Raw genomic sequence first — 26,243 nt, 5'->3', positions numbered from 1 at the left:
TAATACTAATGTGGTTACTTAAATTTATGAATAAAGAAAATATGGTTTGAAATTAGTACAAATAAAGATGGCACTTTTTTTTACATCCTAGTTTCTAGATTCCTGAATTTTTCTCATCGAACCACACATTTCACAATTTATGAATACAGACTATATTCTCAAAGATAATTTAATGTGAAAAACTCAGCAACACAGATTTTTGCCTCACAAATAGCTTAACATGAGACCGCTAACCTTGTAAACAGAGCTGTAATATACAGTTGCATCTCCATTTATAATTTGAGTTGATTCTTGAACACAGGCTTCATAGAATTTGACTAGTGAGATACACTCCCAAGAAACCCTGCACTGGATTACCCTTGTCTTAAAGCCACAGTTCCTGATGTCAGGTTTTGTATTTAACAAGGAAAAAAAAAAAGCTTGTTAACCTAAATTAACAGAACTAATCACAAAAACCCCTGATTAGATTCTAGAGAGGAAATGGAAATCACCTTGGGCCAAAGAGAACAAAACTTATCCTTCAAGGACTTTATTTTGGATTTCCACACAGATGGAACTATGTGGACCCAGATACAAATTTATCAGGCAGTTAAATATGTGATATTCAGTAATTAGGTCCAGTCACACGAGCAGTCTTTTGTATTAATTATTTTTTAGGAAATATAATTAGTCATTGTCAGAAATCTGTTTGCTATGGACAGTGCTTCCAGCTATTTAAAGGTTATATTTTCCTACAATATAGCTCCATCATTGCTAAATATCATCATATCAAAACAATAGGATTCTCTTTTATCTAAGGCTTTAAATGTGAGTTTATTCCCTCCCCACCCATCCTTACATATACATACACTGCCCAATAAATGAATGAATAACCTAAGGCTTCCAGATATTTCACTGGGTTTTTGTACTTGGAGATCTAGTACAAGATCTGAATACTCTGAACTTTCTTGCCAAGAGCTATGTATGCTCTTCACACCTGGAAATTGTGTCATTTAGAATCTGACAGTTACCAAAGATCCTCACCCCCAAACTAATGAGCTTGATTTCCTTAAAGAGAGCATATGAAGTACCCATCATAAAACTATTAGGAAATTTCTGAAATGCCACTGGATTTGATGGCACTGAATACATAAAACCCATAAGCTTAAATAAACTTGTTTAAAATTACAAACAAAAAACCAAGTATACTGGGAGTGGTTTCATAAACTTCATTCTCTTCGACGCTTTTGCGTTTTCCAGTGATGTTCACATTTTAGTCCCTTGCTGCCTTTTCATTTTGATCTTCGTTTGTATCTGATGATGGGTTTTTCAGGGGTGTGAATCATAGTTGTATAATTCACAGTGGGAAAATACCCATCAATGAGATCAAATTCATATAAACGAAGCATAGTGGACCAAATTGTCTTGATTTGAACATAGGCAAAATTCTCCCCAATGCAACGATGACGCCCTATAAAAGAAAAAAGAAGTTTCTATAACGGTTGAAATTCTTTCTTATCTCCTTGAGTCTGGAGAAATAAAAGTTGTTTATCTACGGTTAATTAAAGGTGAAAAACAGATACACAGATACTATAGTAAAGAGACATATTCTTTTCATAACAATGTAAGTAACCATAAAAAGCCCAAGAGATTTTTAATGTCTGTTAGGAGAAACAGCACCAGGGGTATTATACAATGATTTTTCCAATTGTTTTTTCCGGAAACCTAGTATCTATCTAGGTTAAATATATGTAACGTTTGAAACACACAGTGGTGATCAAGTTTGGAGATACACTAGAACATTCAGAACATCTCTCCCAAGAGACCCATAGTTAAAAGTTAATAATATGAACCTGCCAATCAAAACTTTAAATGCCATTTCAAATGATAATGGAAAAGGAATTTAATATACTGAAAATAGCAACACATCAAAATGTAAAGGGTCATATACATATAAAAACTGATAAGCTGATTCTAAAATGCAGAGAGAAATGCAAAGGACTAGATCTCCAAAGCAATCTTGAAAGAGAAGAACCATGTTGCAGGACCTAAGACTTCAAATCTGACTTCATTACTAAAGGCATCATAACCTCTGATAATGTGATTTGTAATAAATATGTATTTAGTCTTCCATTCTTGGCACACAGTTCCTCAAACCACTGGAATTTCTTAAGTGAAGAGAGCAATAAAGTTCAAAGAAGAAAAGAGCCTTTTGTTATTCATAACAAGCCCCCTTCAAGCACAACTTGAATTTGCAAATGAGGTGACTTTTGGGGGTGGGGTGGCACACCCAGAGAGGGCATGCAGCTGTGTACCCCTTCCTTCTGCTTTGCTCTGTGCTTCTCTTCTGTCAGGCTATTCCTGAGTTGTATACTTGTGCAGTAAACCAGCAGTCCACCTGACCTGCCTCCTGAGAAATCTGTATGCAGGTCAAGAAGCAACAGTGAGAATTGGACATGGAACAACAGACTGGTTCCAAATCAGGAAAGGAGTATGTCAAGGCTATATATTGTTATCCTGCTTATTTAACTTATACGCAGAGTTCATCATGAGAAACCCTGGGCTGGATGAAGCACAAGCTGGAATCAAGATTGCCAGGAGAAATATCAATAACCTCAGATATGCAGATGACACCACCCTTACGGCAGAAAGTGAAGAGGAACTAAAGAGCCTCTTGATGAAAGTGAAAGGGAGAGTGAAAAAGTTGGCTTAAAGCTCAACATTCAGAAAACTAAGATCATGGCATCTGGTCCCATACTTCATGGCAAACAGATGGGGAAACAATGGAAACAGTGACAGACTTTATTTTGGGGGGCTCCAAAATCACTGCAGATGGTGACTACAGCCATGAAATTAAAAGATACTTGCTACTTGGAAGAAAAGTTATGACCAACCTAGGCAGCATATTAAAAAACAGAGACATTACTTTGCCGACAGAGTTCGATCTAGTCAAAGCTATTGTTTTTCCAGTAGTCATGTACGGATGTGAGAGTTGGACTATAAAGAAAGCTGAGCGCCGAAGAATGATGCTTTTGAACTGTGGTGTTGGAGAAGACTCTTGAGAGTCCCTTGACTGCAAGAAGATCCAACCAGTCCATCCTAAAGGAAATCAGTCCTGAAATATTCATTGGAAGGACTAATGCTGAAGCTGAAACTCCAATACTTTGGCCACCTGATGCAAAAAGACCCTGGTGCTGGGAAATATTGAAGGCAGGAGGAGAAGGGGATGACAGAGGATGAGATGATTGGATGGCATCACTGACTCGATGGACATGAGTTTGAGTAAACTCCAGGAGTTGGTGATGGATGGGGAAGCCTGGCGTGCTGCAGTCCATGGGGTCGCGAAGAGTCAGACACGACAGAGCGACTGAACTGAACTGACTAAAACCAGCAGTCAGTAAGCAAACTTTTTGGAGTTCTGCGAGCTATTCTAACAAATTATGGAAGCTCAAAGAAGGGGTCTAGAGAACCTCGAGTTCACAGCCAGTTGGTTAGAACAGGTACCAACCTGCACTTGTAAATGGCATCTGAAGTGGTGGGGGACCTGAGCCCTTCACCAGTGGGGTCTGCACTAACCCCAGACAGAAGCCAGGTAAGTGTCAGTTTAGAAATGGTTCCTCTTTGGGGCAGAATTTGGGCTTGATAACTAATGCCCCTTCCAACCGCTTGAACAATCTGACTCTTCTATGTTATGTATATGGTATACCATTTTTGAATTTCTTTAGTAAATAGTTATCAAGATCAAAAGTTTCCAAAGGACTTTATACTTTGATTTATGTGAGGAAAAGGTGTGACGAATGATAAACAAGTCATGGCACTTAAATGGTCTTTTTGGAAAAATCAAGTAAGTCGTAGAATACAGTTTAATCTGTACAAAGTGCCAATGACTAGAGGAATTACTGGAGGAACAGCAGTCAGCCTGCATTATTTTAGGATCTTAATCGAAATGCATAGGTGTGCACACTTACGCACTACCTGTCCAAACTTCAGTTAAGTCACTCAGTCGTGTCTGATTCTTTGCAACCCCATGGACTGCAGCACGCCAGGCCTCCCTGTCCATTACCAACTCCCGGAGCTTACTCAAATTCATGTCCATTGAGTTGGTGATGCCATCCAACCATCTCATCCTCTGTCATCCCCTTCTCCTCCTGCCTTCAATCTTTCCCAGCATCAGGGTCTTTTCCAATGAGTCGGTTCTTGCATCAGGTGGCCAAAGGATTGGAGTTTCAGCTTCAGCGTCAGTCCTTCCAATGAATATTCAGGACTGATTTCCTTTAGGATGGACTGGTTGGATCTAGTTGCAGTCCAAGGGACTCAAGAGTCTTCTCCAACACCACAGTTCAAAAGCATCAATTCTTAGGCGCTCAGCTTTCTTTATAGTCCAACTCTCACATCCATACATGACTACTGTCCAAATTTAAAGAACATTATAAGAATACATAGACAAAGAACCAAAAAGCTCACTAACAATCCAGAAAAGCTTCTGTGCCATTACTGTTTTCTGAAATGCTGATTATCTCAGCATATTTAGCTTGAATGCCCAAATGGTGTGCTAACTTCAACGGTTCTTTAAGAACAGAATTCACAAAGAGCTTTAAATAGCATGATAAGGGAAAACAGGGTAGACTACAAAAATCAGAACTATAAAATTAGATGGGTTACGAAAGGCAATAGAACACTATATAAGGATTCACAGAACTATTTTCTTTAGTACAAATGAAATATTTCTTCCAACCTGCAAAGGTTACATTCCTAACAAATGTCTGCAGGCATGTCCCCATAAGAAAAGGGGAAGATATTTGTAAATAAAATTCACATGGATTAGTTAACAAATATGTTACCAGAACTAACTATTCAAATATGAAGTGTAATCATCTTACCAGCTCCAAATGGCACGTAAGCAAACTTCTCTCCTGATGCTGGGCTGTCCTCTAAGTAGCGGTCAGGATTGAAGTCCAGACGCTCTACCCATGAGTCTTTAAGTCTCTGATTGACAGTAGGAGACACACACACCTGGTGTCCTGGAGGAATGGTGTACCCTGCCACAGTCTGCAGGTGAAAGCAACACATTTCATAACCTTAAAATGCTCTACCCAATAATCAGGTCATTGTATAATAAAGCACTAGTATACATGAAATATACATATGTTTTAAAACTGGCTAGTAGACAGGCCTTGCCTGGAAAATCCCATGGACGGAGGAGCCTGGTGGGCTCCAGTCCATGGGGTTGCTAAGAGTTGGACACGACTGAGCAACTTCACTTTCACTTTTCACTTTCATGCGTTGGAGAAGGAAATGGCAACCCACTCCAGAGTTCTTGCCTGGAGAATCCCAGGGACGGCGGAGCCTGATGGGCTGCCATCATGGGGTCGCACAGAGTTGGACACGACTGAAGCGACTTAGCAGCAGCAGCAGTAGACAGGCCAATTAAAAATTATTTTAACTTAAGATAATTTCCATATGACACAACATTGGGCTGGAAGGATATACACAAATTTTAAAAAATCATAATGCCATGGGGCTGGGGATAGGATTTCAAGAAGCCTTTCACAATCCAATTTACACAGTTCCACAGTTACAATTACTTATAACAACATATATGTTATTTTAAAAAAACAAGGACAAAACACACTTCCATTGTAAAAGCCCTAATTGTAGGGAGATCGGGTGAGCATGTATACTGCCTGCAATTATGTAAAAATATCTATATATCTAGAATAGGTAAAATTGAAAATTATGTACAAGTGATTATTCTACGTTTTTAAAAATTCTCTTTGATATTACACTATTTCTTTTTGATAAATACAACTTGGGGCCACAGAGGAAAAGCTCTAGCCAGGAGACTCACCAGAGGAGTTTTGGCCAGTCTCATCATGGTCATTATAGGAGGTCGAAGTCTTAATGTTTCTTTTATACAGCGATCAAGTAAATTGAGATCCTTGAGCTAAAAAGAGAAAAATTTTCCAGGTTTTACAAACATTTAAGCATACTGCAAGAGGATACAAACAAGTTCAGAGTAGCTGAATAAAAACAGTTTTATTACTGTCCATGGTCAGCAAAGAAAAAGGCATGATAACAGATCACTCTAACGAATGGCATGGTAAGGACCTGCAAAAATTTACCCATCGAAAACATGAAAACATTAGCTAAAATCATCAATTTCAGCTTTTTCAAAACCTGTACACAAATGTTTATAGCAGCATTATTCATAGTATCCTAAAGGTGGAAACAATCCAAATGTCAATCAACTGATGAAGAGGTTAATAAAAGTGGTATAGCCACACGATGGCTACAAATACGGTAACAAATATGTTACCAGAACAAACTATTCAAATATGAAGTGTAATCATCTTACCAGCTCCAAATGGCACGTAAGCAAACTCTCCTGATGCTAGGCTGTCCTCTAAAGTACTGATATATGCTACAACATGGATTAATCTTGAAAACATGCTAACTGAAAGAAGCTAGTCACAAGAGACCACATACTGTATGATCCCATTCATATGAAATGTCCAAATAGGCAAATACAAAGAGACAAAATATAGATTAGTGGTTGCTAGAGGCAGGGGAAATGGACTGCTCATGGCCCTCTTTTGGAAGTGGTGTAAACATTTTCAAATGAAACTCTGATGATGGTTTCACAATTCTGAAAATACTTTTAAAAACCAGTAGATTATATACTTTAATAGGTGGATTAATTATGTAATTAGCTATCACTTTAAAAATTACTAAAATCAGGAATTAAAAGGAGACATCACTATTGACCTAATAGAAAAGAATGACAAGAGAATACTTTAACTGTTTGCCAACAAATTAGATAACCTAGATGAAACAAATTCCTAGAAAGACACAAACTGCCAAAAACTAACTCAAAAAGAAATTGAACAGATTTGTAAAAAGTGAAGACATTGAATTAGTAATCAAAAACTACCCACAAAGAAAGCACAGGCCTAGATGGCTTCACTGGTTAATACTACCAGACATTTAAGAAAGCAGTAATACCAGTCCTTCACAAAGCCTTCCTAAAAGGAAAAAGAGGAGGGAACACTTCCAAACTCCTTCTCTGAGAACCAATAATATACCCTGACACCAAAATCTGTCAAATACATAACAATAAAACTATAGCCCACTATCCCCTGTGAATATTGTCCAAAAGTCCTCAACAAAATACCAGCAAACAGATCTAGGATTAGGACATTTCAGGGGAGGCTATGATGAATTTTCTAAAATTAATCAATTTAATCTATAGTATATAGAAGATCCCAAATTGTCCCCTTTAACAATCAGCCACACACACTCAGTATCATAAGCAGCAATGGAACTGAAAATCCCACAAACCTGGTCATAAGTCAGAGGAGGCAGATTCTCACCACAGACTGTTTTCTGTTCTAAGAAACATTTTTCTTGAAGTGTTTTGTCTCTGGCCAAAAAGAAGCCCATCCAGGCACTGGTAGTTGAAGAAGTATGCTGCCCTGCCAAGAGCAGTCCAATAAGCATGCCTGCTACTTCATCATCCGTCAGAGGACGCCCATCCCTACAGAATGGACCACACACACAAATTTAACATTTGCAGGTGCACTTCATGCCCCAACCTTTACATAAAAATTAGTTCATTTCTTCTCTTGCATTTACCCATCACAAGTCCAAATTTTTTTTTCCCCTTTAGAGAAGAGAGGCCAATAAAAAATATGACATTGATTACAAAGACTTCATTGCAGTTTACTAGCAAACTTTTCACATGCACAGTACTAAATTCCAGTAAGGCACAGGATCCCAGTAATTTATGTCTCATCCATTTAAGAAGTTCAAAGGTCATATCTACTAATTTTTGCCAGTATTTTTACTTTTTAAATGTACATAATATTTAACTATGCTTTTAATGTGGAATTTCCTGCTTCAGTTTAATATGTGATCTGAAGAGCTCTTACTTGTAAGTAGACTCTAGTAAAGTTTGGAGAATGTCATCAATTTTTTCTCCTGACTCTCTGCGTTTCTGGATTGCCTTGTAGAAAATATTCTTGATCTCCCGATGAGCTCTGTCCCTGCGTCTGTAATTCAAACATGAAGATGACTTTTAAAAAGTAAGCAATACTTTCAGGCATCAATTGACAAAACTCAGAACCAAGAGGGAAAAAAAAAGAATCCATGAAAATCTTATATTGTTAGGAATTTCTAAGGTCCTTAAGGACAGGAAATGTGTTATAACATACTTATCCCTGATTCTGAACATACTACCTATGTTGTAACTGAAAACTCAAATGATTACTCCTTTACAACCATTTTCCATTTTAAAAGAAAGCAGAAATACACCTTTATATTAACAGGAAATTCCAATTTTAAGCAAGTTAATTCTTGAAGTGGACAGACTCACTCTGGTTCTTCTATAGGATTTCAAATTTGAGTAACTCCTATTCCTCACTTGAACAGAAATGAATCAATAAAGGCTACTAATAGGCAAAACACTAAGCTACATGTCAAGTCCCGTGAGCAGTGTTTCTCTGTATCACAGATGATCCTTGCTCTTAAGGAGATCACAACAGGCTGACAAGGAGACAAAGAAAGGTATGGATACTTCAAAGCACAGAAACTTCACAATAAACTACAAATTAGTCAAATACTTTCAAGTGCTTAGAAAGCTGCATCACTTCTAGGTAGAGTTCAGGAACTTTCCGGAGTACACGGAATATGTGGGACATGTGGGTTTTAAAGTATCAGGACAGTCAAATTAACCTTTCTAAAACTGAAACTTAACCTTAAATGAGCTCACTATGTAAAAAAAATGTTGAATTCTTACAGAAGAAGGGAGGCTCATAACCCCCCAATTTGCTTCTATATTTAATTTTTATTTTTGTTAATGCAAAGCAAACCAATAGTACGGTAATTAAACACACAGTGAAATGACCGAGCATCGTCTCTTCGTCCATACCTGAAACTAGGCAGAGGGAGCCAGCCTGGCAAAAGCCAGGCTGCATGGCTAAAACCTCCATCCAAATCCGCATACAGTTGTGCCACCTTCTCGTTGAGTTGACTTCTGATTTCCTTTCCATGTAAACAATGGCTGGCTGTTAAAATGATGAGCTCAGAAAGAGCTTCAAACAAATCTAGAGGGAAAAAGATCATTCCCATTACTATTGCCCAAAATTCTTTTGAAATGTTGTTTTCTTAGAGACGCAAAAGTACTATGAAGGAAATGAGAATAAAAATTTAACTTGTTAGCCAACAAGATCCTTTTCACACCATCGAAAAATGCCTGTAGACAGGCTACAATAAAGAGAAACCAAAGGCAGCCCACCTCTTTGGATAGCCAAGATAGATGCCACGGAGGTAACTAAAACCTCACTCAGACTCATGAGCCCTTCATCTCAAAAAGATAAAAGTGGGAAATTAATAAGTGAGGAAAAAAAAACTGAAGTCTTGAAAAAGTCTTAAAAGAAAACTAATCACCATCTTGTATATGCAAACATTAGAGACGGATGCATCAGGTAAGCACACCTGGATGACACTGTAAAAGCCACAACAATTACCCAGTCGATATCCTGTTCTTTGATTCCATGCTCACCAAACGAACTTCTAGTTGTCATTTGGCTTTCCAGTTAGACTGCCAATAAAGAGAAGTGCAGCAAATATTATGCTGTTCTTTGTCCCATAATTGCATCTCACTTGTACTTACTCAGTTAGCATTCTCATTTATACATCAGCTTCTCATAGAATAGCAAGTATGTCACATAAAATTTAGGTCTGTTAAATACAACCAGGTTCCTGGACCTTTTAAAGAAGCTGAAGACTAGATCTAGAATGTGATGATCTACATAGTAGTCTTACTGCCCTGTAGACAGATGTTGCTTCCTGCTAGGGCTATGGCAATGGTTTCGATGGCAACACTTAATTGCAATCCAGTATAAAAACTGGATTCACAGAGTCCAAAGAAAGTTATGTTACATTCAATATATTCCCTACATAATGCAAGAAAGCACATAATAACGTTGTTTTTTAAATTTCTATTGGGAACAGCTAAAATCGCTCTTTTGGTAGTACAGCAAGCTTATGTATTTAAACTTACATTTTTGTTGAAATAAATCATTCCCATACAACATTAGAAAAATAATGTATTACATATATAATTTAATCTTTTAGACTTCAAGTTGCTGACATGGAGGGCAAATTTTTTTATTTTATATATTATCTTAAAATGACTTTGAATGTAAGTTTTACATTTGGTTTATTTCAAAATTCAATCATGAATCATTTTTATGTAATTGAGCTAAACAATATGCACATTAATTAAAATATTTTAAGATTTTGCTAAGTGAGCAACAATAATTACTTCCGCTCAAGTCTTTTAACTCCATAACGTGTTCATTTCATTAAATATAAGGTGGTTTTGCTTCCCAGGTAGCATAAGTGGTAAAGAGCCTGCCTGCCAATGCAGGAGACATTAATAGGTGTGGATTCAATCCATGGATCAGGAAGATCCCCCGGAAGAGGGCATGGCAACCCACTCCAGTGTTCTTGCCTGGAGAATCACTTGGACAGAGGAGCCTGATGGGCTACAGTCCACGGGGTGGCAAAGAGTCAGACACGACTGAAGCGATTCGGCATGCATGCATCCAAGGTGGTTTTACACGTGCTGTAGTTTGCTCTTTACACACACATACACACACACATTGTTAAAATTTCTAGTCACAGAAAAGTAGACATATTAGGACAAATGAAAAACCAAAACATTGTGCTTACTTTTTTCTCCACTTTCTCCCCAACTTTTAAAGTATTCTTTTGTTTCTTTTTCAATTATAGACACGTGCTGTCTAAAGTGGGCTATATTAAGACCACTTTTCAACATTTTCTTCTGCTCCAAGAAAACCTTCAAAATATTAAGGGTATACAAGTATTAAAACACAGTTCTGTTTTACCATGAGACTCATTTGGGTTATTATAACTCTTTAATACACAAAGAAAGCAGTCTTCCAAAAAATTGAAATTAAAGAGAAAATAATTTTCTTCACCACACCAGATAAAACTTCATGCATATATCTGAAGTAATATGTAGTAGACACATGCTATGCAGGTCCAATTCAAATGATAAATTAGGAACCCCACTTCTGGCCTTCCTTCCTAATACATACATGCTTTCCCCACTCTTAACTCCAAGGCTGCCTCCTCCTATTCCATTATATTCTAGTCTTCCAACCCAACCCAGATGCCAACACAATCTCCCAAAGGTCCATTATGCTTTGCTAGTATTTTTATCCTCTTTCACATATTCTACCATTTATTCCCAAACAAATATCATTCCTCACTCACACTATCTTCCAAAAGTTTAATTAGAATGTAATACAGTGGGAATAAATTCACACTAAGACAATATACCCTTTGGGGAAGTTCTAAAATAAACCCTTTGGTTTATTTTATATTTTTTATTTATTTTATATATCCAACCAGAGGGATTAACCTAGGCTTTCGCTTTTGGTCTTAAGGAGAGCTGTTCATTCCTCCATACCTCCTCAATCCCCAGAAGCAACACTGAATGTCAATTCTTAGCTGCTACACTAGAGTACTGGGTAATGCATGGTACATTGATAGCCGGAGCCTGCACCAAGTAATTAAGCTAATTATTGGATGCATTTTATACCAAGTTGCAGTACTTAAATATTTGCCTTCGGGGGAGCAAAGAAATCACACAAACTTCTAAAACCAACAACATCTAGCTCAGAAGAACTCTCATCCTAGAATTTCAGGTAGGAGGTGGGAAAGTATTAATAGGAAGCCCTTCTAATGAAATGAGTTTTTCCTTCTTACTACCTCAAATCAAATGCTAACACGCTAAGTTCTCATTGATTCTATTAATATTGCTTTGCACAGGTAGCCCTTTAAAATTGTTTGTTTAGTCCACACCAGCAGCTATAAAGCAAAATACCCATTCTCTGTCAGCTACCCTTGGTTTTCCTTCTTATAAGTGCCTCCTGATTCTTCAGAGCTTTGAGGCAAGGAATAATCTCTTCTCTACTTTAGCAATACAGCTTACACTACTAGCTATAAATTGTATAGTGCAGATTTGTCTTTCTTCAAGCTAACCGCGTCACCTACTGTATTAGGCACATCATAGGCAACTCCCTTCCCAAACACAGGTGTCGTCAGACGACTGTAGACTTCCTCGGCATTCAAGTCTTCATTTTTACTATTAAAAAGCAGTGCAGCAGCCTCACTCCCCAGCAGGTAGGTAAACGTCTTTCCCACCATGGTAAAACTAAATACAGGTCCATACTGAAGAGAGAAAAGTACCCACAGTGATGTTACCAGAAAATCTGCAAGCACTAAGACACTCATCTTAAATAATAAAATAATACATTGTTGAAGATCAAAACATTCACAAACCTTAATGCAATTCTTCCCCCCGTCTTTGTCCAAATGTATAATTATGTTCATCCAGTTCCAAATAAAATATAAATAAAACTTTCTATTCTGCTTTTTTCACTCCTTATATTGAAAATATTTTCTATCTTTCACAGACATCATATTAACTGTTCTTTCTATGGTTGATGTGTCCATTTTTTATTTATTATAGACAATTATGTAATGAATATCTCTGAGAATATAGATATTTTTTCCCTTTGATTAAAAGTAACTTTACAGGAGTAGCCAAAGAATATGACCTTTCCTAAAGTTATTGCTATGTGGAGATACCAGAATTTTATTTAGTTATGAGTCTTACCACCTAGTTTTTAATTAGTGACTTTCCATAGCTGTTATGTTAGATGGCACCCCATTCCAGTACTCTTGCCTGGAAAATCCCACGGACAGAGGAGCCTGGTGGGCTGCAGCCCATGGGGTTGCAAAGAGTCAGACACGACTGAGCGACTTCCCTTTCACTTTTCACTTTCATGCATTGAAGAAGAAAATGGCAACCCACTCCACTGTTCTTGCCTGGAGAATCCCAGGGATGGGGGAGCCTGCTGGGCTGCCGTCTATGGGGTCACACAGAGTCAGACACGACTGAAGTGACTTAGCAACAACAAATGAGTCTTACCACTATCTCACCAACACTGAATGATCTCATTTTTAATTTTTTTGTTAATCTGGTTAGGTGCTAAATGCTTTGCTTTGCAGTTTTCTGATTACTATTAAAGATTTCAGTTACTGGGGATACAGTCATGAACAAAAATACTGTCTCTGACTCAAGAAACTCCAGTCTATTTAAATAGATGCAACTCAATTGAATAAGTGCATTAACAAATGTAAAATTACAAATGTGACAAGTACTAGACAAAGGAAAGCAACTCTTCGATGAGAGAACTGATAAAAGGGACTAAAAAGAGAAAAAGACACCAGAGCTGAGACCTAAAGCATGGTAGGGATAGTAGTTAGCCTGATGGCAGAGCACGCGCAGAGTTCTAAAGGTAAAAGAGAAGGTAAGGATGTGATGAGGGTTGAGTCTATCTAGTGGGGCCATACAGAGCCTTATCAGCCACATTCAGGGAGTTGTATCCTTGCAAGCAACGGAATGAGATGGAAGGTCTTAAACTGCATGGGAGAGATACTAATCTGTGCATATTTTAAAAGAAAGATCCCTCTGGCTCCTGGATGGAGAGGAGGGAGGGATAGGAGCTGAAGGAAAGCCAGACGACCAGCGAGCCTGTTACAGGAACCTGATGATGAGCACTCGGGACAATGTAATGGAGAGGCAGTGGAGACAGAAGCAGAAGGATATGGAATTATTTTGAAGAGAAAATCTGCAGGCTTGGGAATGAATTGATGGATGAAGCAGGAAGTATCAAGAGTGAATCCTAGGCTCCTGGTACACTGCAAAACTGGCAGAACAATGATGAGGAAGGTGAACAGAAAGGACCATCAGGATTAGAGAGAGAAAAAGCAAAGGGTCAGATTTTTTAAATGTTTGATTTCAGATGACTTTGGACAACTAAGAAAAAATAATGTGGGGGGTGAATATCCAGGTCTGAAGCCCAAGAAGAGACCTGAACCAGAGACTTTAATTTGGGTGTCATTTACATCTGGCTGGGCTTTCCAGGTGGTGCAGAGGTAAAGAATCCACCTGCAATGCAGGAGATGCGGTTCAACCCCTGGGTTGGGAAGATCCCCTGGAGAAGGGAATGGCAACCCACTCCAGTATTCTTGCCTGGGTAATTCCATGGACAGAGGAAGCTGGTGGGTTACAGTCCACGGGGTCACAAAGAGTCAGACACAACTGAGAGACTAACACTTTCACACTCTCACTTCATGTGGCTAAAAACTGAAGCTGCAGGTAGGGACAAGATCAGGTAGGAAAGAATAAAGGCCAAGGACCAAACCTCAGTGAATCCCAACAGTAAATGGCCAAGCGTGAGCCCACAAATGAGTTAGGAAAGCAGCATTCACAGAAGCAGAAGAAAAAGTGAGAGAAGCCACAGCTAAGGTGGGAGTGGTCATCACTGACAAATACAGCTAAGTGCACTACATTAGGACATGGTGCTCATTAGTGAAGGGGTTGAAAGACAGACTAGAGTGGACTAAAGAGTAAGTGAGGAGGTGTGGAAACAGAAACTAAGTACAGAAACTTGCTGGAGGGGGAGGGACATGCGAGGGGCTTAGAAAATTCCACAGATGCATGGTTAAAAAAAAAGGGTCAATTATTAATAGTATCCATGTTAACTGTGATCAGTGAATACAAAATTGAGGCCAGTGGTTTTTAAACCATAGTTGCCAGAACTAAATTTCCTCAGAGATAATCCTAGAACAAAGGAGAACATAACAGGGTCTCTAAGACCCCTCCAGCTCTTAATCCAGAAAAACTCCAATTTTATCTGTTACCTGTACTAGGGATAAGCATAAGATTACATTTTTTTTAATATTCCACCATTTAAAAGAAAATTGGAAAAGCACTAATTTCTTTTCCTTTAATGATTTGTAACACTTACCTTCTCATATGCATCTTCTAGGAATTCAATTGGACTTTTCCCAAATGCTATAGCATGTCCAAGGAATGGAATTGGAGAGACAATGTATGGTGGACTTTTCTGCAAAAGAAAACAAACAAAAAAACTTCGAGTTTACATTTCCTATTATAAGACATTCAGTTTAGTTTCACAATTCAAAAACAAAGAAAGAAAGAAACTTGTCCTTAATATTAAGAAGTTACCAAAAGATGAAGCACCAAAAGTAACTTCACAACAAGTAAATCGCAAATACCTTAGACCGAGCAGCTTTGGGAAAAAGAAGAGAAACTCAAAACCTGGTATAAGATAAATGACCAAACATCACAGTACTGCAATTAGGCTCTAGGCAACTTTCCTAACCATAAGTAAAAAAAAAAAAAAACACTAAACTCAAACTATGGTTTCTTGAGCACTTATTTCTACTACCACTCACAGTTTTAGTCCCCAAATCTTGCCTAAATCTTTAGTCCCACAATGGGAAAAAAACAGAGTAACTTGAGGGAAAGAAGGGAAATGTTTAAGATGTTACATTCCTCATTACGGTCAACAGAACACATTATCATGCTTCTCTCAAGGAATGATCTAGATCCACTGATTTTAATGAGAGAGAAAATCAGTTCTAGCAGGAACATTTTAGCACTCACTATAAAATGTACTTCTGGGCTTCCCAGATGGCTCAATGGTAAAGAGTCAACCTGCCAAAGCAGGAGACATAGGTTCTGGGCGGGAAGATCACCTGGAGGAAATGACAACCCACTCCAGTATTCTTGCCTGGAGAATTCCATGGACAGAGGAGCCAGGCAGGCTATAGTCCATGGGGTTACAGAGTCTGACAGGACTGAACCACTGACCACGCTGGCTTAAAATGTACTTCAGATGCCCCAAAATGAGACTCACAGATTACAGCATCAAGTCTCCTGAAATCAAACGTGCAGTTATGAAAAAGGACAATAGTCCTCATATCCTCGTAGTCTCAAAGAGAAAGGAGCCCTACAAACTCACTCTTTGGACAATAGTAGCAACAATCTTAAAATACTACAGTTGTCTTTCCAAAGATAACACTTCCTCAAAAACACCACACATGGAGGGGGGGAAAAAACTGCCTCGTGCCTGTTAAGAGGTCAAACAAAAATCATTTAAAAACTACTTCGTCAAAAAAAAAAAAAAACTTGTGATTTCCACTGTCAGTAAAAAATGTATTCTATTGTCAATGCTACTTGGTTTGGCTAAAACGCATTCATCACATATATTTGGGAAATAGAAGCCAGTGGTCAGTAAAGGCTCTAAGTTAGAGAATCTGATATTTTATTAGCATCATAGGAAGGTCCCTGCAACACTCATGACGCTCACTCTACCAAACTAAACACATTCCTCTCCATAGTGATGTAAAATCGGCACTGGGGGTAACGACACAGCCCATAGAACACTGAACCACTCAAGGGTAGCCACCTAGGATGACGACCACCAGGGCCGAAGCTGCCCCAAACATCACCAACAGGGCCCCCACCAGGGCTGAAACACCCCTTACGGCGGCCAGTACCGTCATCCGGACGCTCAGGGCCACAGCCGCCACCCCGACCCTGGCCATTAGGGCTACCGATAGTGCCTCGGTCAACAGAGGCATCACTAAGACCACAGTCGCAGCAAACACGACCCCAACGAGGACGAGGCACGCGACCGACATCAGGGCACCCAGCACCAAGCTCAGCAAGGTCAGGGCAGTCTCGACCGCCCGTGCAACCAGAATCGGGGCTGCTGCCTCTCGACTCCCTCCCAGCTCCAGCCTCCAGCGTGCCCGCCGCCACTTCCCGGCACCACAGCGGTGCCAGCCCCTCGCTAGCTCTTCGGTCGCCCTGGTCTCAGCGTCCCCTCCACCAGAACCCCCAGGGGTGCACGTACCGCCCCAGTCGGCAGTGGTGGGGCCAGGTGGCCAACCGCGAGGCGGAACAGGTAGACCAGACTAAGCGTGAAGGCGCAGGCGATGAGCAGCATGGATGCGAGGTTGCCGCCCGTTACTTGCTCCATCGCCTGCCCCAGCACTGACCCGCTCGCCTGCAGTAAGTCCAGCATCACTATCCCGGCCGCCACCCCCGCGTCAATTTGCCAGAGACGCTGGAGGCCGAGGTCGCCGCGGCTCCTCCGAATCCACCGAGGAACAGAAGCTGGCAGATGGGCGTTAGGAGGTGGCCGGGCCAGCAGGTCTCCTACTAAGCCCAGCCCCACCCCCCACCCCCTATAACTCCGCCTCTTTCGCACACCACCCTATACGTCACAGAATAGGGCGGGACCTGCCTCTGGCCACGCCCCTTAAAAGCAGCCCAATGCCGAAGTCTCCTTGCGCCGAGAGAGAGAGGCCCTGAAGAAGCAGGCTGCACCTGTGGCACGGGGAGTGCAGAGACAGAAGAGAAACATAGGCTTAAGAGGAGGTCACCTCTAAGAATCGCGGGCCACCCGAGCCTGTGTGTCCTGGGTGCGGGGCGCCAGCACACAACACTGTAATGGGACGGGCGGAAGGATTTCAGGGCTAGGGTTGCGGCGTGGCAGCGGCGGCGGCGCGCGTTCGGTGATTGCACAGCGCGCGGCTGAGGTGATCTCGGCTTATGTGGCGTCAGCAGGGCGGGTGGCTAGGGCGCCGCCCCCTTCCTGGGCTCTGAAAGGCGCCGCACCTGAACCCGTTCGGGGGCCGCGTCCCGGGCGGTCGGAGAGTTCCAAATATCCGCGATAAAGGGAGATTGTGAAAGACGCCTTATACACCCTGAAGGTTGGGACGCTGGGGTCATTCCCATCTCACCTCGAATAAAACCAGGCCAGTATTCATATGCAATGATAGAGGTAACAACTCGTGGTTATTGGGTGTTCTACGTCTAACAGAAGCAAATCTTGCAAGCTAGGTATCTATGGTACAGGCCGTCGTGACCTGTTTGAGGCAATATTTCCCAACAACGCCACTTATTCTGGCTGTTTAGGACCAGACAGATTTTGAAACGAAATTCGGTTCTCCTGTTACACGCAACCTCAGCTCATCCACGCTTGTGGTTTCAAATAAACATGCGTGTAAAATGACCGCCAAGTGGAACCCTCCTGTTAGGTAACTGTCACCAGCCCCCGGCCAGATTGATTCCTTTATACAGTCAACGTTAAGAGCTGGCTGCTGTGCTTGGCACTGGGAATACAGCAGTGAATGAGAAAACTGCGAGGCCCTGTGGAAGGAGCAGTAAACAGCCAGTTGCCTGTTCTGACTCCTCTGTCTGGAGATCAGATGCTCCTATCAGATGAGTAGCGCCAAGTAAACTCATAAATCTTCACTCACCTGGCGGCCAACCTGCTCCTCCCGTACTGCGTCTGTAGGAAGGGCACCAGTAGCCACCAAACTGCCCTCCTGCGCTGCGCATGACATCTCATCAGTCACCAAGTCCTGTAATTACACCACCTTAAAAGTTGCTCCATTCTTGCCACTGCCTTGAGTCGACCCTGGGCATTGCTTGTCTGCATTACTACAATCATAGGCTAACTGGACGCGAGTCCTTGTCTTTTAATCTACCCGCCACAAAAGCTACCATTTCTCCTGTCACTAAAGCTGTGTTGCAGTTGACTTCATCAGTTTCCTCTGTTACCAGATGAACTAAAGAATAGGGACCATGTCTTAACTGGTTTTTATATTTTGCATTTATTCTGATTCATAGCTGTTCAAAAAGTGTGGTTCATGGTCTTCTGGGTATCCTCAGGACCCCAGGGGTGTCTGCAAAGTCAAAGCTCTTTATAATAATATGTGATTTACTTTTTTACTGCTGGAATTTGTAGTGATGGTGTCAGTTCAGTTCAGTCGTTCAGTCGTGTCCAACTCTTTGTGACCCCATGAATCAAAGCACGCCAGGCCTCCCTGTCCATCACCAACTCCCGGAGTCTACCCAAACCCATGTCCATCGAGTCGGTGATGCCATCCAGCCATCTCATCCTCTGTCATCCCCTTCTCCTCCTGCCCCAAGTCCTTCCCAGCATCAGGGTCTTTTCCAATGAGTCAACTCTTCACATGAGGTGGCCAAAGTATTGGAGTTTCAGCCTCAGCATCAGTCCTTCCAATGAACACCCAGGACTGATCTCCTTTAGGATGGACTGGTTGGATCTCCTTGCAGTCCAAGGGTCTCTCAAGAGTCTTCTCCAACACCACAGTTCAAAAGCATCAATTCTTCGGCGCTGAGCTTTCTTCACAGTCCAACTCTCACATCCATACATGATGACTGGAAAAACCATAGCCTTGACTAGACAGACCTTTGTTAGCAAAGTAATGTCTCTGCTTTTTAATATGCTATCTAGGTTGGTCATAACTTTCCTTCCAAGGAGTAAGAATCTTTTAATTTCATGGCTGCAGTCACCATCTGCAGTGATTTTGGAGCCCAGAAAAATAAAATCAGCCACTGTTTCCCCATCTATTTGCCATGAGGTGATGGGACCGGATGCCATGATCTTCGTTTTCTGAATGTCGAGCTTTAAGCCAACTTTTTCACTGTCTTCTTTCACTTTAATCAAGAGGCTCTTCAATTCTTCCTCACTTTCTGCCATCAGGGTGGTGTCATCTGCATATCTGAGGTTATTGATATTTCTGTCGGCAATCCTGATTCCAGCTTGTGCTTCCTCCAGCCCAGCGTTTCTCATGATGTACTCTGCATACAAGTTAAATAAGCAAGGTGACAATATACAGCCTTGACGTACTCCTTTTCCTATTTGGAACCAGTCTGTTTTTCCATGTATGGTGTCAAATCAGTAGTAAATAGAACTTCTGGGGCCTTAGCACAAACCGATGATAAGTGGCACCAAACTCTGCTGCTGCTGCTAAGTCACTTCAGTTGTGTCCAACTCTGTGCAGCCCCATAGACGGCAGCCCACCAGGCTCCCCTGTCCCTGGGATCCTCCAGGCAAGAACACTGGAGTGGGTTGCCATTTCCTTCTCCAATGCATGAAAGTGAAAAGTGAAAGTGAAGTCGCTCAGTCGTGTCCGACTCTTCGAGACCCCATGGACTGCAGCCTACCAGGCTCCTCCGTCCATGGAATTTTCCAGGCAAGAGTGTTGGAGTGGGGTGCCATTGCCTTCTCCCTGGGCACCAAACTCTAGTAGTTGTTATTCTTCACTGCTATGCACTTACAGTAGAGAAACATCGCTTGCTTCACTTAAGAATGTTGTTGATGAAATTATATTCCTTTTTATTAATTTAAATTTATTTATTTAAGTATTCCTTTTTTAAAAGGTATTTTAACTAGCTGCTTTCTTCATGCCTGCATGCATGTTGAGACACTCTACTCTAAGGCACATCTGGCTCTTTGCGACCCCATGGACTGTGGCCTGCCAGGCTCCTCTCTGTCCATGGAATTCTCCAGGCAAGAATACTGAAGTGGGTTGCCATTTCTTCCTCCAGGGGATCTTCCTGGCCTAGGGGTTGAACCTGTGTCCTGTATCTCCTGCATTAGCAGGCACATTCTTTACCCACTGAGCCACCTGGGGATCCCCGGCTCCTTTTTCTGTGGAATGGCATTTGTGCTTGAAAGAACAAGTGACAGACTTTGGTCATTCAGGGTTGGGTATTTGACAGATGTTTTCTTGAAAATGAAGTCAGCCTCTCCTTTCAAGGAAAACCACTGGCAGTATTTGTTGTCAATGATAAAAATTAAAGTGTTCAAATAAAAATTAAGAATTTTAGAAAACTTACATCTACCTATATGAACTTGACAACTTACCAATTCTTGAGACTTCTCTATACAGGAAATTTAGTAACAAGGGCTGTTTGTGTAATAAAATGTGTCTACATATTGAATCTTTGTATAGTTAAAAGAGCCCATATTTTCAAATGTCCAGTACGTAATGTTGCAAGATCATGCACAAGTGAAACAGCCAAAGTACAAGGGAAGGCCCTCTCTTAAGTGACCTAGCACTGTGCCCAGAAGTGCCCTCATTCTTGTCATGCCCCAGCAAATGCAGAGGAGTGTAAGAGACGCATGGAGGAGCGTCTCTCAGCAATGCCTGCCCTTCTCTATATAGCTCTTTGTTAGGGACTGAATGTTTATGTGCCCCCAGAATTCTTATGTTGAAGCCCCAACCCCTAATGTGACTGATTTTGGAGTTAAGACCTGTGAGGCAGAGATAATGGTTAAATTAGATTACAAAGTTGGGACCCAAGTCTGATAGGGCTGCTGTGCTTATAAGAAGGTAAGGAGATGCCATCTGCTTGCTCTCTCCATTATGCGAGGACACCGTGAAGGACACATCTGCAAGCCAGGAAGAGAGTTTCATCAGGAGCCACAGCACTCTGTGTCTTGATCCTGGACTTCCTGGCCTCCACAACTGTGAGAAATAAATTTCTATTGTTACACCCAGTCTGTTTTATTTTGTTATGGCAGCCCATGCTGACTAATATACTTATCAGGACAATTCTCACCTACCCTGTTCTGGAATTATGATTTATGTATTCCTGCTCTGTGTTCTCATAGTACTTTCTTTTTATCTCTATTATGACTCACATCACACTCTAAGTATTCAAACATTCATGTGAATATAAAAAAAAAATTATTGAGCTCTTCAGACAGTTCAGTTCAGTTCAGTCGCTCAGTCATGTCCGACTTTGTGACCCCATGAATCGCAGCACGCCAGGCCTCCCTGTCCATCACCAACTCCTAGAGTTCACTCAGACTCATGTCCATTGAGTCAGTGATGCCATCCAGCCATCTCATCCTCTGTCATCCCCTTCTCCTCCTGCCCCCAATCCCCCCCAGCATCAGTCTTTTCCAATGAGTCAACTCTTCGCATGAGGTGGCCAAAGTACTGGAGTTTCAGCTTCAGCATCATTCCTTCCAAAGAAATCCCAGGGCTGATCTCCTTCAGAATGGACTGGTTGGCTCTTACCATAGGCCAAAGCACTCACCTTGGTACTGGGTACAGAGTTCTGAATAAAAAGTCTTTCTTCTCATAGGGCTAATAAAGACATAAGCTTAAGTTTAAGATAAGCAGGGCAATTTGACTGAGAAAGACTTGGGGGAAAGGAGCTACTTGTAATTTGGGGATCAGGGAAGACTTTGTTAAGGAGGTAACACTTCAGCTGTGCCGGGGTCCAGCCCCAGCTGATCCAGGGTATTCAAAGGAGAGACGGCATCGGCGACCTATTTATTTAAATATTCATCAAAGATATAAAGAGTGATAGAATGAGGATAGCTCAGTGAGGAAATTCAGTGGAGAAAAGAGGCTGAAATAAGGATAGCTCAGTAGGAAAATTCAGTGAAGAAAAGAGGCTGAACAATTCAGCCAGAAGGTAAGAGAAAGAACGACATGGGGAGACCAAGTTTTGGTGAACAAGGCCAGCACTTTATTTTCCAAAGTAGTTTTTATACCTTAAGTTATGCATAGAGGATAATGGGGGAAGGGGTAGAGTCATGCAGTAAGCCAGGCTTTCTTCCTGCAAACTTATCATATGCAAAAGTTTAGGTGATTTGCATCATCTTCTGGCCCGGAGGCCTGTTAACATTTTAAGACCCTTTCTTCAGAAAACTTATTTTTCTCTAAAGGTGATTAGGCAGGTGCCACCCTCCAAAAGCATTAAAGTTGCATTCCTATAGGGCAAAGGTGTGGTGGGCTACAACAAAAACGAATTAACTCAAGGGTCCAAGGTTACAAACACTGCCAGGGACACAGCAGGTAAGGGATATGGAGACTTAGCAGCAAACATTGGCCCAACAAGTGAAAAACCCCTCACCAATACAATTTCTAATCAATCTTTTAACTGCTCAAAGGAATCTGTATTTAGTTTAGAACATCTCATGCCCCTCACAGCTGGGAGGCTCTGAGCAATCACATGTGGCCGGAAAAACCTATTCAGGCAGGCTACAGGATTTCCAAAGGAGTTTGTAGGTTGAAACACTGTCACACCCAGGAATTATTAACTAGAGCTGTAAGCTAACTCTTTTTTCAGAGAGAGGTAGAGGGGGACAGCCCCCCATAAAGTCAGAGGTGTAGGTGAAAGCACAAAGCAGAAATCAGGCAGACTCTGGTTTTGGGGGTAGATGCTCAAGAATTTCCAGGGGGACTCCTGAGGCTCGATCCTGCCTTTGTGTATGCCGAGCCTCCTTCCTCATGACCTTTGCCACGGGTGGAGTTCCTCACCCTGGCTCCCGGCAGTGACAGAATTCCAGTTGAGCTATTCCAGATCCTGAAAGATGATGCTGTGGAAAGTACTGCACTCAATATGCAATATGCTGGCTCCCGGCAGAGCTGAGACCTGTGTAGTGACAAGGGTAAGTTCATGAGAGAATCAAAAGGAAGAGTATTCTAGGCAGAAGGAACAGCAAGTGCAAAGACCCTGGGTTAGGAATGTGCAAACTGGCTGTTCAAGAAATAGAAAAGGTAGCAAATGTGACTGGGGAATGGTGGGTGAAGGGCAGAAAAATAAGCACCATAACCAGAGAACCAGATACAGACCTTTCAACTATGGTGTGTGGGATTTAATTTAAATTTCAAATATTTCAACAGAGCATTGTGTTAGTTATGTTGTATTATGTGTTGATGTATGTGCAGGCAATTGCAACAATACGGAATTTAATTCTCAGGATGGTCAGCTAGAGTTTGAATAAGAAAGGCCATATCAGAGACAGCCACTAAAAGCTAGATACCAGAGGCTTTCCTAATTTTCCGAGTAAAAGTTAGAAATGTGTTTTCATTGCTAAAATTATATATATTATGTAAATATAGAATAAAATACTATATGGGTTTTTAACTGTAAAAAATAGTGACATTTTATATGTATATATTGCATTCGCTAAAATACTTGATACACTCCTGAATATACAAATTCTCTCCAAAAAGCCCAACTTTAAAAATAGGCAAAGAACTTGAATAGATATTTCTTCAAAGAAGATATACAAATAGCCAATAAGCATATGAAAAAAATTGTTCACCATTACTAATCATTAGGTAAATGCAAATCAAGACCACAATGAAATACCACTTTATATCCATTAGAATGGCTGTTATAAAAATACAGAAAATAACAAGTCTTACCAAGATAAATGTACTCTTGTACACTTCTGGTGAGGATATAAAATTGTGCAGTCATTTTGGAAAACAGCATGGTGATTCCTAAAAAAATTAATCATAGAATTACCATATGATCCAGCAATTTCTCCATGGTGATGCTAGTGCAGAAAGTGCAAGAGATGCAGGTTCAAATCCTGGTTTGGGAAGATCCCCTGGAGTAGGAAATGGCAACCTGCTCCAGTACTCTTACCTGGAATATCCCATGGACAGAAGAGCCTGGCAGGCTACTGTCCATGGAGCTACGAAGAGTTGGCTGAGTACACGCACCATCAGCCAGCAATTTCACTTCTGGATATATATCCAAAAGAACTGAAAGTTGGGACTTAAACAAAAGTTTGTACCCCCATGTTTATAGCAGTATTATAACTTCCCTGGTGGCTCAGATGGTAAAGCGTCTGCCTACAATGCAGGAGACCCAGGTTCGATCCCTGGTTTGGGAAGATCCTCTGGAAAAGGAATTGGCAACCCACTCCAGTACTCTTGCCTGGAAAATCCCATGGACGGAGGAGCGTGGTAGGCTACAGTCCATGGGGTCGCAAAGAGTCAGACATGACTGAGCAACTTCACTTCACTTCATTCACAAAAACTAAAGCGTGGAAGTAACTCAGGTGTCTATCAATAGATAAATGGATAAACAAAATATGGCATAAATTCACAATGGAATATTGTTCAAGCTTAAAAGTGAATGCAATTCTGAAGACATTATGCTAAGTGAAATAAGCCTGACATAAAAAGACAAATATTGTATGATTCCATTTCTATGAGATACCTAGAGACAGAAAGTAGAATGGTGTTTACAGGGCTGAGGAGAAGGGCAAAGGGTTAATGGGTTTGAAGTTGCAATATGGGATGATGAAAAAGTTCTGGAGGTGAATGGCAGCAATTGTTGCATAACCGTGTCAGTGTTCTTAATCCCGCTTAAAAAATGGTCAAGATGATAAATTTTATGTGTGCTTTACCACAGTTAAAAAAAATTCCATCCAGCCCTGTAGTCTCTTCTGTTAAGGTTGACTCTCCAGCTCAATCCCACAACTGTTGTTTGTCTAGGTTGAAATTTGGAAGATTCTGGTTGCCTAAACTAGACTATCAGATTAGTCAAATCTTATCTCTAGTATGTTGTCACATTTGCCCCCAGTGTATCTTTCCTGAAAGGTGTGGTTAGCATATTTAAAAATGACAGAGCTGGGATTTTGTTGCACTTACAGATTACATAACTCTATGTCTGTGTGTGTGTGTGCATGTGTGTGTGAGAGAGAGAATTGTATTAAGATTTGCTTCATTGATGGAGTAAGGTTCTAGGGGAATGTAACTAACCCTCACCTGAAACTGTTGTTGGCTACCATTGTCTACCAAAATCAAAACAGTATTGGTACACTGAGTAAGATTATGTTCAGATAAATTTCAAAAGAAGTGGAAACTCTAATTTCTGTAAGAAGCCAGACTTTGAAATTGGGAAAATAATACATGCATGCTATTCAATATGCGTTTGGGTATTTGTTCTATAAAGAATATGGGATAATTAGAAATAAACCCATGTACCTTACTGTCAAAAAGCTGGAATAACTGGAAGTGAAAGCACTGTGCCAGCCTGACTTTGAGGAGGTTTTATCACCTCTTCTTCATTTAGGTTGAGGTTAAAGATTTAATGAAGGAAGAAAGAACATTGCTATAGTTGAGATGAGAAGGCAAAATGTAAGTGGAAAGAGAATAATGTAGAGAAGTGATAGTAGCAACATTCATTCTCCAGCAGAGCCATGCCTAGGGGTGTGAGTTCCTTATTTTCTGGAGGCTATCAGCAAGAATACAGAAGTTAATAGAGTGAGAATTTGACAGAGGCACAAAGTTGCAAAATGAGGACATTAAAGTTTATGTCAGGCTCCAGTTACAAAGTATAAAAAAATAATTTGCCCAAGGCAAGGAAAAGTAAGATGGAGGTGAGTTACCCGGAAGGAGGAGACATTTTCTGTTAATAGGATATTTTTAGACCTTAGGACAATCACCACCGTATGGGAGACTGGGAAGAAACTTAAACTAAGGGCCTCAAAATGAAGGAAGATGCTTTTCGATTCATGCAGGAAGCACTGGTCCAAAACCAATATTATTTTTTAAGCAAAGAGATGGAAAAGCATTCCAGGAATAATACACAAAGAAACCAGGATTTCTGCTTCTACTTAAGATGAGGAAAACCACGTAAGGGTTTTCTTAAACCCTGAAATCCAAATTCCTGGAGAAAAAAAATTTCTAAAATCATAGCTTTCTTTTGA

The 26,243-nt window shown here is 40.9% G+C and overlaps 1 protein-coding gene, 1 long non-coding RNA gene and 1 other non-coding gene across 8 annotated transcripts in view; 2 read left to right on the top strand and 1 right to left on the bottom strand.

Annotated features, from left to right (window-relative positions):
* Positions 1-151: 151 nt before the first annotated feature.
* CYP51A1 (cytochrome P450 family 51 subfamily A member 1) lies at positions 152-17,678 on the bottom strand. Of its 6 annotated transcripts, none has more exons than XM_086397979.1 (10): positions 17,338-17,678; positions 14,889-14,987; positions 12,064-12,240; positions 10,714-10,840; positions 8,906-9,080; positions 7,908-8,027; positions 7,318-7,513; positions 5,828-5,923; positions 4,860-5,028; positions 152-1,450 (listed from the first exon to the last, which is right to left on the bottom strand). In XM_086397979.1, the coding sequence occupies exons 3-10, from the start codon at positions 12,214-12,216 to the stop codon at positions 1,272-1,274; spliced, it is 1,215 nt and encodes a 404-aa protein (XP_086254105.1). In that variant the 5' UTR covers positions 12,217-12,240; positions 14,889-14,987; positions 17,338-17,678; the 3' UTR covers positions 152-1,271. The 6 variants fall into 6 exon arrangements, with proteins under 6 accessions (XP_086254105.1, XP_086254103.1, XP_086254106.1 ...); XM_086397977.1 differs by lacking the exon at positions 17,338-17,678 and adding an exon at positions 16,806-17,115; XM_086397980.1 differs by lacking the exon at positions 17,338-17,678 and adding an exon at positions 16,951-17,115.
* Positions 17,679-23,083: 5,405 nt separating this feature from the next.
* Positions 23,084-26,243, top strand: part of LOC147374689 (uncharacterized) — a 65,450-nt gene continuing 62,290 nt past the window's right edge. Inside the window, exon 1 of the long non-coding RNA XR_015163024.1 lies at positions 23,084-23,180. This is a non-coding gene — a long non-coding RNA (uncharacterized LOC147374689). The remainder of the gene's footprint in view (positions 23,181-26,243) is intronic.
* TRNAC-ACA (transfer RNA cysteine (anticodon ACA)) lies at positions 24,348-24,419 on the top strand. The gene has a single exon. It is a non-coding gene; the product is annotated as a tRNA-Cys (tRNA).

Source organism: Bos grunniens, chromosome 4 (genome assembly GCF_055505025.1).
Source record: "Bos grunniens cultivar Pamir isolate PY7600 chromosome 4, Bosgru_T2T1.0, whole genome shotgun sequence".
Classification (NCBI taxonomy): Eukaryota; Metazoa; Chordata; class Mammalia; order Artiodactyla; family Bovidae; genus Bos; species Bos grunniens.
This window is presented reverse-complemented; position numbering and strand designations above follow the sequence as displayed.